General features: G+C 38.7%; 1 protein-coding gene across 9 annotated transcripts in view; it reads left to right on the top strand.

Annotated features, from left to right (window-relative positions):
* The window catches only part of LOC100648757 (FERM domain-containing protein 5), a 69,439-nt gene that overhangs the window by 41,035 nt on the left and 15,069 nt on the right, over nucleotides 1-13,335 (top strand). For 6 of the 9 annotated variants that reach the window (XR_007225445.1, XM_048409347.1, XM_048409345.1 and 3 more), the window contains 3 exons: nucleotides 1,269-1,495; nucleotides 2,535-2,702; nucleotides 8,327-8,926. Coding sequence is in view for 8 of the 9 variants with exons in the window: in XM_048409347.1 (XP_048265304.1) it covers nucleotides 1,269-1,495; nucleotides 2,535-2,702; nucleotides 8,327-8,926 (995 nt within the window). In the remaining variant the exon portion in view is untranslated. The remainder of the gene's footprint in view (nucleotides 1-1,268; nucleotides 1,496-2,534; nucleotides 2,703-8,326; nucleotides 8,927-13,335) is intronic. The other 3 variants (XM_048409349.1, XM_048409348.1, XM_048409346.1) reach the window with 3 other exon arrangements.

Genomic DNA, 13,335 nt, shown 5'->3' with positions numbered 1-13,335 from the left:
ACGAGCGAGACTCGTAAGGGATTTCTGCCGTAAACGGAGCCCACGAGCCTGACTCGTGGTAATTTACAAATTGCCAGTGAGTCATTATCCACTTTGAAATGATAAATTGTTTTTGTTAACTGATCGATTGATCGTGATTACGCCCTAGACGCCTTAAAAATATTATTTGTCCTCAAACCTCGCTTATTATTTCACGATTCCTTTCGTAGCCCCTAAATGTACATTTTGAGCCAGTTCTTACATTTTGCGATCGAACTTCTTGCTTACTATGGCTCGAGCGATCGGCAGATAGCGCGTAGACCAAGGGGTTAGAGGTTGATGTATTATATTTTCATTATAGAACGCTATTAGTCTTAATTTTCTATATTTTCAAACGTTTAAACTGTCATTTCGCGGAGAAGGAGATTTTATTATATGGAAGGCACAAGGAGGACGTAGGATGGAAAAAGATTGTTACACTGAACCTAACGTGAAAAATGATACGAATCTTGAGAAGCTATTTATGGTATAACGGATATTTCGTCTTGAAATACAAGCAGCGTGTTCGTTTTTTAAGAACTTTTGGAACATACAGATATTATCGTGTATAATTATCGTACTTAAGGTATGTCTCAGAGTATAATCGCTCGCGAATGTTCAACACGCGAGAGCGTATGCGTGAGAATGTTGTACGTCGTCGGCACATCCGAACGGGAAAGGAACCTTTTGCAAAAACTGAACACGCTAGCCCAGCCCTTTACGTAGACACGCATGGCAGCGTTATATCTGTGCACACGCATGCCTTACATTCATCCAGAACTTCATCAAATCGCGTAATTTGCACTCGTTTACCTGAAAAACGGTACCGCTGGGCCATTTTTTAATATAATATTTTAATATTATATAATATAATGTTATATTATTATATATATTATATATTATATTATATTATAATATATTATATTATATTTAATATTTTTTAATATAAAAGTTCTAACGTAGTTTCACGCGATATATCAGCTGTTCGAAAAATTCACGAGCAATTCGCTTTTGATTTTGCAGAAGCTTTGAGGTTCGACGCGTTGACCTCGGGGTACCGCTAGGCTTCCTTAAATTTTAGCTACGCGTACATCGTATCCTTTTTAACACGTAGCTAAAATTTGAGGATATTCCTAAGAAATTCATTTTCTCAGAGACATACCTTGATATAACCGTTTGAATGTACAGAGACCGATCAAACAGATCCAACAGCCGAGTAAATCACTAACTGAACACTCTCTTCTGATTAGATTACCTAGGGCATCGGATGCACCGGTTGTAAGCGGTGGATCTATCTTCTCTTGGGGTACGAAATTCAAATATACTGGCAGGACAGAGAAGGAAGTTTTAGAGGAAACGGGTCCACTTCGGAAGGAAGAACCACCCATACAGCGCTGTCAAACGACGTGTCTTAGAAGAAAAGCTAGCAGTGTGCCAGCTACCCCCAGTACCCCTAGTCAAGATCTCGTCGAAATAAGTTAGTATCTATTTATCGTTTCTTTCTATCGTCAATTTTAGCACGCGCGTTATCGCGTATGATCCTGGCGTCGTGTAAATTCAAATTAATTATCAATACAGAAACTAGTACGTAGTGTAGCAAGGTATCCACGAGGAATAGATGCGAATCTTGCCTCTGTTTCGCAATTACCTGAATAGATAGAAATAGATAGAAATTGGGCGCATACTAAGCAAAGATACAGAACTCGTAAGATACAGAACTTTGTTTCGTAATCGTATAAATATCTACCAAGTCGAGTCGCACACTCGATTTATCAATTGCCGATAAACACTGATTTTTCTACGATAAACGAAGCTGTAACGACGTCCGATTATTAATAAGAAAAAATGAGAAGAGGACCGTGCAAGAGAGTCGGGATAATTCTCAAGACTCTTCGTGTTCTCGCGCGGCTGGGTAGACAAGAAAGGATGGAAAAAGAGTAGAGACAGTGTGGCAAAAGTCAGATTTATCCCTTCTGGTGAGAGTTTCAAAGGCAAATGCACGGTGCAACGGTATTGCGATAAATTACAAACTTAATAGAACACCGTGTCACATTCTGGATATAATCGTAACAAGTAAATAAGCATAATTTCATTTATAATACTTCTTATAACATATACGGTTAATGAGTATCAATTTCATTTTGCAATTGCAACGACCATTCCACACTTATCCTAATCGTGCTGTCCCGTGTATTGTGGACGATAGTGTATACATACACTGTAGCTGTACGAATAGAAAACAAAAAAATAGACTACAGATTTTTATGCAAATTTGTATTTTTACGAATAGAACGAACAAAACGGAGCTTAGATAGAAAATTGTTTTACCTAAGTAGTAGGGAAACCATTATACTCTAGACATTTTCTACATTTCTGTAAATTATTTGCATCCTGTGTGCATGTTTGCAGTTTGTAAATTCTTACAAATGTATAAAATGTATAAAAATCCGCAGTTTTGTATTTTCAATTCACAAAAAGCAGTTTAGATACGATGCTTATGAGTTTCGAATTTTTAGGATATTCCAGTTTGCCACGTAGCTGTCACAGTGCAGGTTTGGACGGTGCTGGAATGTCAGAAGGTAGTACCGGCGTTCCATTCAGTTCACCTTATTGTCCAGATAACACTTTACCACTTCTAGAACCTGTCTCGGAGGACCAAGAAATTCATGGCAGAAGAAATAACGGTCAGTCACGCATTTAATTCTCTTGTACATAGAATTTTTTCTTTCCTCTTTCCTTCTCGATTTTTATTCAATCCAATATTTACGCTGATTCGAGACGCATGGCTTACAGTAAATATGAATCTTAATTACAGATTTCTTTCATACGATCTCTTCGATCGAATCGTTTTTTTACCTGATCCCCCGTACAATAATAGAGAATGCACGCGAATGCAAGTTTTGGTGTTCATCGAATTCTAAATAATTGCATTAATATAGACTTTAAGCGTGTACTGTGCTTTGCTGAGAAGTCTCTCGGAAGAAATACGGATATGATTGGTTATTTGTCAGCCAAGTTTCTTATTCAGACGTTTCATCAGCGGTACAAGACACCATACTGGACCTGCCAATTAGACGTTTCATAAGCTCTCTAAGCTACCAAAATCTTGACATCCTTCGAACCACCACACACGTACCTAACAGAGGATCTCAATAAAACGGAATCATTCGCTAGATAGATAGTACCACACGGATCAACTCGTTTTATCCTTCCTGCTACTGATTTACATGACCCTTAGATTAACCGCAACGACACGTTAAAGGGAAATATAGCTAGTCTTATATATCTGGATATGTACAATTGTTACGATAAAAGCCCAAGCAACGATTTACAACAGCAATCACCCATGTATATCAAAGTCGGCTGCACGTATTTCTTTCGTTGCGAGTAAAACGAATTGATCGAATTTAAGAGCATAATCGAGCGAACATACAGCGATGGACAAAAGAAAGCTTACAATTACAAGTATTATGCGAATGCCAATAACGTTTGTACTATACGTTTTTAACGACAACCTGCATTATTACATTATTACATTCGTTCCTTGCTCTTGACAAATATAATTATATTTTGTAAAATTATGGTGAACGACCCTTCGTACCACTTACCTCTTAAACTTTCTTTTATCCGCTGCTGTAGATTCGGATCTTCGACTATTAATGCGTATAACGTACAAACCCTAGATTTTTCATTTTCTCGGTGATTAGGCGTTATTGAAAAGTTCGCGATCGAAAAATTTCGACATTTCGCGAATGTCGCAGTGCGCTTCTTCGGGGAATGAAATTTTCAAGTCTGCCCCGAAGAAGCAAACTGGGATGTTTACGAGGGCTCGGAACGAGGCGCAATGTACCGATAGAAACAGGATTAAAATTCAAAGAATCAGGATATCGCGTAAAGAGTCGATGCGACGGAAAGCTCGGAAGGAATAAAGAAAACAAAGCTTGGACATGTTTGCTCGAGAATTGGATATCGATACGTATATGATACACCATGAATGAATGAAAATTTCTTTTTCTCGGGAACCAAGTGCCGAAATAAAAAATTCTATTCTACGTTGTCGACTTATTTTCGCACGTGGAACAACCTCGTGTTGGTCGTTTACTCGTGTCCAGTTATCCAAGCCCGACACCGAATACAAGATGACTAACAATGAAATAAGTTTTGGTTTGATTTCGACGCAAATTGCCGTCAAATCCACGGCCTGTGTGTTAGCTTCGGGCCAATATCGTTAATCCGGCCGGCCATCGATTTCCGCAGCGATAAATTTATACGTACAAGCAAATGTTCTCTCTTGTTTCTCCGTACTATTATCGTGCCAGTCGGTTAAAGATGTTGCCAGTCAGAAACTGTTATCGGTCAAAGCTCTACGCTCGATGAAATCTGCGTCGGCGATTTCAACGGGACCCTGTCCGAGTATACTCGATAAATTTTCAAATTCAATTTTCTCGAAAACGGCAACGCGTCATATGCAAACACTTTGCTCCATATTTTCTTCTTTCATAAGGAATCGCTTTGTACACGCTTATTCGTTGTATATCGTTCGGCCGAATCTTGTATATCGCTTGAAAAGGGCTTAGAGTATAGCGACTAGGCCTAGGTCTATGTATGTTTCAAAGACAATGTGTGCGCACGAACTTGGCGTAAGAATTAGCCGAAGTGAGTAAAGCTGTCGTTTCTGTGTCATCTCGAAGGACTTTTGCTCAGCAACGCATAGTACCTTTCGCGATATCGAATAAAGCGTTTATATCTTTGTACGTACCAAATATACATATTTCCTACGTTTTATCGTAATTCATCGCCAATCATTCGTGTTAATTGTACAACTTGGTGCATACATTTTACGAGACGCGCGAATCCGCGCACACACATATACACATTCGCACATGCAACTGAGAAGATCCGTTCTCTGTCTCTTACATTGTACATATCGATAAAGGAACCATGCGTCACGATGGAATGCACTTGTAACACGCATGTGTAAATAAGCATAATTAATTTGTTTCAGATTTAAAAGATAATTTTTTGTTACGATATCGTTATAGCTTATGACATATAGATGATCTTAGTAATACTCAAGAAGCCCTGTATCGTGATTCAGTCGACGAATATTTCTCTATTACCAAGTCGATAATCTTATAATTACGTTTGCCGTTATATCGTATCGATCGCATGTACACAATTGGTTTCTTACCTTACCGATGTTACTCTCAAACGTCGATATCGCGCGATACAAGTATTTTTATGTCTGGGTGAAAGGCTCCGGTAATATCGTAAGATATATCCGACACGTACCATATTACGCCCGAATTTCTTATCTTTCTTATTTTAACCCTTCGAGTGCTGTGGGCGCATATAGGTGTCTGGCGAAAGCTATCGCTGTGGACTGAGGACATATATATGCGTTTTCTGTAAGTGCCCGGCATGGACTAAGGACGCATGTATGGGTTTTACAATTTTTCCGAACACCTACGCAGAAGTAATACTATTACGTTTGTGTGAAATAAATATAAATGCGTTCCTTATGACAGTAAACAAATGCCAATAGTGGCTCGTTATTGTCGAAGTGGTCACCACTTGTAAGAAAACTCTACATCTGGTTTTTTTAGTTTCCTCAAGCACTGAATTTTTCACACACAACTAAATTATTAACTTGTGTTATATTTACTAAATTTAGTTTTCTAGTTTATTGTTTTCTAGTTTATCAGCCAAATTCTAGTTAACTGTAAATTTCAATGTTTATAATAAATAATTAAAAATAACTAAAAAATAACGCTCTTGAATCATTTAATCTCGTGCGAAAGAATTACTATAACTTATTACGATTTACTCTTTGAATAGTCAATCAACAGAGTTCAATCTAACGAAAAAGTATTCCGTCCACAGCGATCGTCAGCTCTAGCTGCGCGCCGTCCGTACGGACGACGTAGGCCGCGAGTATTCAGCACTCAAAGGGTTTAGCAATTTAGACAGAATCGTGTTCACGCAGCGCGATTAATTTATCGTTTGTTATCGATCGAAACGTAGTATTTCGTTTCAATGTATTTTTCGAAGTTCCAAGCTGTTCGAATTTTATCATATTCCAATGACTTGCCCTTTGCGTTTTACTCGTTACTCGTGAGGTACCTTAATTGAAATTCTATTTATCAGTAAAGATAACAAGATGCGTGTGCCATTGGTATCGTCGATACGCTAAATACGTTTCGTCTCGAATAAAATTTTGTATCATGCAGTTGTACTTTGAAATTTACGCGGTTTATATTGTAAGGTTTCAATTCGAATCTTTTCACCGGTGTCTTTTATTCTTTTGAAGGATATAACGTGTTTTTTCAATTCTCTGTTAGAGCGTTTAGCCTGGAATTACATTTGTCTCTTCGGAGGGCCTTGCATCCAGAAACGCGAAACATCGATTCATCCAGTTTAGTCCGATATGACGAAACCATAGTGAGAATTATATGAATCGTTGTTGCGAAGTTTAAAAGTTTAATGTACCGGGTACGATAGTTGCTGAATAATTTTCTTAAGCGTGTCGACCCTGTCACTTTCTTACGAGTCGGCACGTGCGACGATCAACGATATTTAAATATCGCGTTCACGTTAGATAACCGAGCGGACTTATTAACATTTTCGGTAATGGAAATTACGATACGCAGTTACTCGCATCGATATTCGCACCATTATACACAGCAGCATTTATTTGTATTTGTTGCTTCTTATAACAGGAGGCGATTTACGTGTCGCGTTGCTTATTTTATTTAAAATACAAAGCATATGTGGTAGCTTGAAAGTACGAAAGCAGTTTCTTCCTAACGATAACTTTTAATCGTACGACAGGTTTTCCTTTAACGAAAAGTATCTTATTTTCACGATCGTGGCGTTCTATAATCTAGCGAAACAGATTTATTTTATAGCATGATTAATCAACACCAATATTTTTACGATACATCGATAAATTTAGAGGAAAGAATGTTAACTTCGATAAAAGACAGCTTGCAGTTTATCGCCAAGAGGAGGGAAAAATTATCCTGAAATAACACGATTCTTGCTATCGATTAGACAGATATTATGGATATTGTTAAAAGATATAAAGAATTTTATATAGATTAAAAAAAAAAGAAATAATATAAAGATTACCAGGAAGAAATTGTTTATCTACTTTCAAGCCACATATAGTTCGTATTGTCGTAGAATAAGCAACGCGATATTTAAATCATCCCCTTTTACACAAGGCAATACAGAGATAGTGCTATGTTCAAATATTAATGTAACGGTATATTTTCGATCTGGTCTTCGCGAAATTGCTACCAATGGATTTCCAACGATTTTTACATAAAAACATCGTTGTAACCGATTCAGAAAGTGGGTGGATGGATTGAAAATGTATGGTTATCGGAGTTTGTATGTAACTGGATATATCTACGTACGTCGCTATAATTGAAAGAGCCTCGGCAATCCGCTGGATAATATTAGATCATCCGATAAGTAATTCGGTGTTCCTAAGAGTTCAGTCTAAAGCGACGAAAGTTGTTACTGTCGGAGTTTCAAGAAATTAGGAGGAAAAGCTTGATAGGGAAATGGGTAACGAATCGTAAAAGGTACGGGGAAAAGCAACGATTGCGTTACTTATAGGATGACCTAAAGTTTCACGAACGTTCCTCGTTTCGCATTTACAGAAACTTATTTTCCGATCGGCTATTTCGGAACTAATGTATCGTAGTCGAGAATTTGTCTCGCTTTGATCGAAGCTTTGTCTCCAATCGTATTATACGAAACGTGTCCTCGCAGAATATCCGCTGTACTTTGCGATAGACGCTTGCATATCCGTTACGTTTAGTTGTTTGCTATCTTCTCGCCGTGGCTTTGAATTTCAAGAAATTAATTATTTATACCTAATCGTTGATTCAAACGGTCGACGATACCTCGAACGGAAATTATTTAAGGAACATCGCGCGAGTAAAATAATTCTATTCTAGCGGTACGACCGAATTAAACGAACCATAATGTTTCCAGCTTAAAAATACTTCGTGATATGCCAGAAAGATAAAAACGTGGAATTCTCTAAAAGCCGATAGTCTATTTTGGCGTGGTATCTGTTTGGTTCGTAATTTTAAGAAGAAATTGGTCATAATTCGGATGGAAATGATGGAAATGCACGGATATCGAATAATTGGCGATTAAATAGAAAACGTTGCCGGTCGTAAACACGTTATTTGAGAAAGGGAAGAGAAAAAGAAACAACGACATAGAATCGGCGCTTCTTTGGCTTCTTAGATCGTTGATTTGTCTTTTCTTTTTCTTTCTGTTCGTTTAGCAGTAGACGAAAATGATACGCATGTGAGAGCCACCCACAACACCACCACCACTACCACCACCACCACTACCACCACCATCACTTTCAACACCACCACAAATCGTGCGAAAGTTAGAATGAAATATCCCAAGAGCACGCCGAACCGACCTCAGCCATTGTACAGTCAAAAGATAGTGATAGGTTCGGAGGAGTTAGTCGGCCGTAACATCGATAATGTCGTCAGGCAACGTATAAACGCCCTCGAAAAGAGTCCGAAGGTGGTCAGGTCGACCGCTTTGATCATAAAGAGTTCGAAAGTGGCGGCAGAATCGCTGAAAGCTGGTAAAGAAATCGCGAACGAGACGTACGTGTTCCCGGCAGCCGATTCGGGAACGATCATCACGACGGTGATAGACGGTCCATTCGATTCTAACACCGGTAAGACGATCTTGCGCAGGTCTAACGAGCAGGTAAGCATGCTCGTTCGTCAGGAGAATGAGGTTGAATGTCGCGGCATCGCTTCCACCACGAAAACGGCAAACGGTTACATTGCATCGGCGACAAGTGACGTCGAAGACGTTAGAAACGGAGTCGAAGCCACGAAACGACGGCAAAGGACAGGTAAATTAGGCGATCGTTTCTCTTTCATTCACTAATTAACAACACACGCGCCAGACGATCCTTTTTTCTACTACCTCTTATTCGATGCTCCTCCGCTAAATATTACTCACGATGGTTCACCAAAGTATTCGAACGTTCTTGCCAACTTTATACGTATCCTGTATAGCCTGTATAAGAGCGTTACAAGCCGCTTTCTCGCAAACTATAGCGAGCGTCAGTTTCAATGCCACCGCAGAGGGTTGAGTATTCGAGGATCGAGAGATTTTTCTCAGACTGTTTAGATTGTAAAAAATGCCACCGTTACTTGTCACCGTTACTGCGTAATTTTGCAACATCTAATTTCTCGTTTTTCTAATTATTCGCGCGATTAAAAGTTACGACGGTAGGGAAAGTCTAAGAGGCAACTACTCGGCAATTACAGGAAGCGTCGAAGGCTAATTAAAAGTAGAGGTATTTCCCAAATCCGCTTCTAGACGTTTATTTACCTTTGGTACGATGTTACTTCGTATTCGACAGCATTGTTGCACTCGTGGTCTTGGTAGCGTTTCATATTCTTCTCCTCGTATCTGCCTCTGTCGTAGGCGACATTATCAGATTGCCAGCTAGTTAAGACTATAATTGAAATTAAACAAAAGTAAATTTGGACGAAATTTTACAAAAGTTTATCATTTTATATACATTTAGTTATAAATCAACCATTATCCAAGTTCAATCATAAAACCTATTACTTCTTTAATCACCGGTCGTTTTGACCGCACACGGTAGGAATAGGCATACACGAAGTGTCGGTGGGTTTAGCGTCAACCCCTTGGCAATTAACCACAGCAAGGCTCGTGGTAAGGGTTTGTGCCATAAACGGAACCCACGAGCCTGACTCGTGGCAATTTACAAATTTCTAGCGATTCGTTATCCACTTTGAAATAATAAATTGTTTTTGTTAACTGATCGATTGATCATGATTACGCCCTAGACGTCTTGAAAACGCTATTTGTCCTCGAACCTCGTTTACTATTTCACAATTCCTTTTGTAGCCCTAAATATACATGTCATAAGAAGCATACATTTTGCGCCAGTTCGGGCACACGGCTGAACAGACGAATGGCACGGCGCGCGACCAAACTTCTTGCTTACTATGACTCGCGCGATCGGCAGATAGCGTGTAGGCCAAGGGGTTAAGGTAAAGATCCCTTTGAGGATCGAAATAGGGGAAGTGGTATAGCTAGTGGACTAGCGACGTCGTGACGCATACTGTAGACAAATGGAAGTTGAATCGACGGAACCGACGTAGCTGTACGGTGTAAAATCGTGTGCAATTTTGACAGTGTCACCGACATCCCGTTTCGTACAGTACAATTTTTCATCGAACTATTTTTCCATGTAACGAGCAATTTTTTTTTACGACTTTGCGAGGTATTTATGCAAACATACGTTTCGCAAATGTCGCCAAAATTTCTCTACAGTCGATTAATCGCAGTATTAATAAATTACGACATTCAGCGTGCTTAAGATTATCGTGCTACCGCTGTGTACCAATTTTTCGCCGAGCGTACGTTTGCAATAAGTGTCTTGTAACTTGTAGGTAGATTTTCCGATTGTTTTCACGTTTGATCGTCATTACGAAAGTTGCCTCCCGTTAGAGTTTCGTATAATGCGCACGATACGTTTGTAAAATTATTCTGTAGTAAGTGTTCGATTACTTTTGTGAGCCACTGTATATACATGATTACATCAAACTAGACAGTACTTGTTTCTTTCTTTTGTTCTTCTTTTTATTGCATCGAATTGAGCATAAAATTGGCATGAATCTTTGTACGTGAAAAGTAAAAAGGCATGGTCCTTTTTATGACCAGTTCTTACACTGCACTGCACGTGTAGATTTTAGAGATTTCATCTAGAGGAACGTATTCTAAATAACGTATTTTAAAACATTATACGATCAATTGTGCTTAACTAATTGCATTACTAACCTTATCATCCACAATAATGAATTCTTTGCTCTCTCAGCTCTAGTTTTGTTATACTTTTTTTTCTCTAATTGTTATATTATTATCGTAGCGCCAATTTTTTAAATATCGTGTTTCTTCGAGCTTCGTATTTTTGTCAACAAAAAATACGCATAACTGTTACGTTTTTAATATTTCAGTTTCTAAGATACTTAAATCACCACGATACGACGATATTTAAAACACTTTGCAACTGAGCAACCGATATTAACAGATTGTCGGCAAAAACTAAATTAGCAACGCTTAGCGTTCAGAGAGTCGACGATCTTGCGATTGTATAATTCGCGACCGAGTCCGTTTTTGCCACGTTTCCTTAGCGACTATATCGAAGCATCTTTAGTTTGATAACGAAAATAGAAATTTTTATTCATTCCAGACCGAACGCCGACAAATACTTGTTGTATATCTTTCTCCCTTTTCGAACGTGATTATGTATCGCTAGAGATCGAAAGAAAAATAGCTACGATCTATTTGAACGAAACCCTTGTATACAGGTGTATGCAAGCTGCTCGGCCAGGTGTGAACAAATTTAAACGGTGATTTTTGAAGCGAAAATAAGATGAAACTCAAGATGAGAAATTGCATTTTCGGCTTTGTTTTTTAATTATCGGCAATTAAAAGTTAGCCGAAATGCCCCTGTGCGCGAGCAAACATCCTTACACGAACGAAAGTAGGTCAGCCTACGCAGCGGGGTGCACAGGGATCCTCAAATCGATAACGATACATAGGCAGCAGCTTACTTCGTACAAGTGGTAGAGAAAAAGATTATGACATTCAAACACTCGAACCATCCCACGCGATGTTTTCTAATAAAAATCATAGGTCAAACGTTATATCTGCCTATTCGTTAAAATCCATAACAGTCCATTTTTACAAACATCGCTTATACGTGCTATTATTTATCAATTATTCGTGCAAACAGAGGATCGGACGAAACATCGATCCTTTCTACTCAAACATTCCACGAGGCGGTTTTCGATGTAGCGTTATGCATTTTAACGAGTAGGCAGATATAACGTTCGATCTATGATTTCTACCAGATAACGTCGTCTTATTTTATTCGAAAGCACTTAACAACTCGAATGAAAAAGCTTTGGCGCGTCTCTCGAGACGTAGAAGACGAGTGTTTCGCTATGAAGGCGTACGGACAAACGCGATACATCGGGCGAAGGATAATCGATTAATAAGCGACGAATCAATCGTCAAGATCTGGAAGAAATTTACAGCAGCAGCCGTAAAGGCCACCTTAAGGATTCTAAGAATCATCCCAGCCGCGCTTTGGAAAGGGTGAACGTTACAAGAAATATTATACTTAATTGTAATATTACAAAAGACGAGCCAATCGAAAGTGCGATCAAAAGAAGTGAAATCTGAGATCGGTGGAAAGGAATCGCAGGAAATTAGTCGAGGCTTTCTATCTACATTTATAGATACGTTTTGCCCACTTGACATTAGAAACTGCTGACATGTACATTTTCCACACATTCATACGTTCCCTCTGTTCTCACACTTTCTCAGACAATTTGTACTCGCATCTTTACACGATATCGATGTAATCACGCTTCGTATTGTCGTATCATGTGATATAGAAATATAGGGTGTTTGGCGTCAGATGTCAAGAAATTTAAAGGCTGATTCTTGAAGCCGAAATTAAACGAAAATCAAGAATACCTGCAATTACCTTCGACTCAAAGGTAGCAAACTTTCGTTTCCCTCGATACTTAAAATTTATGATTATTGTCAGAAATTTCTTTAGCATCCACACTAATCCGACTACTTGAATTTCACATAGTAGTTCAAAATCGGTAAATCTTTATTTTTTTAGTAATTTACTAACTAGGTATAAGCACGTTCTAGGTATCGTAACGTATTTGATGCGTTACTGCTTACTGCTTACGATAGTTGCTGCTACAAGATACAGAACAGATTGTAACTGTCTCACAAGTGGTGCCTTATCGCGTGACGAAGTAATTAGTACCTGGTATTCGATACACACTCCATTTACGCTCGAAAATTACCGATACCAGATTTCACCGATAACAGTTTGATCTGGTAACAACTTTAACCGACTGACAGTATTGGCACAGGGAAATAAGGGAGGATTCTTACTCATGTAGGTTTATTGCTGCGGACAATTGATCGCTGGCAAGCTTACGGCGGTCGAATTAAGCACGCTGACGTGGAGTAGTCAAAACAGTTTCAAGTAGCACGTGGTGGAAGAAATGGAGCAAAGTCTTTTTATAATTTTCATGATATTTTATAAGTAGATATACAGGGTGGTAGGTAACTGGTGGTACAAGCGGAAAGGAGGTGATTCCATGCGAAAAAAGAAGTCGAAAATATAGAATAAAAATTTTTCGTTTGAGGCTTTGTTTTCGAGAAAATCGACTTTGAATTTTCGCTCGG

Source organism: Bombus terrestris, chromosome 10 (genome assembly GCF_910591885.1).
Source record: "Bombus terrestris chromosome 10, iyBomTerr1.2, whole genome shotgun sequence".
Classification (NCBI taxonomy): Eukaryota; Metazoa; Arthropoda; class Insecta; order Hymenoptera; family Apidae; genus Bombus; species Bombus terrestris.
The sequence above is the reverse complement of the archived record's forward strand: the minus strand, read 5'-3'. Positions and strand labels throughout refer to the sequence as shown.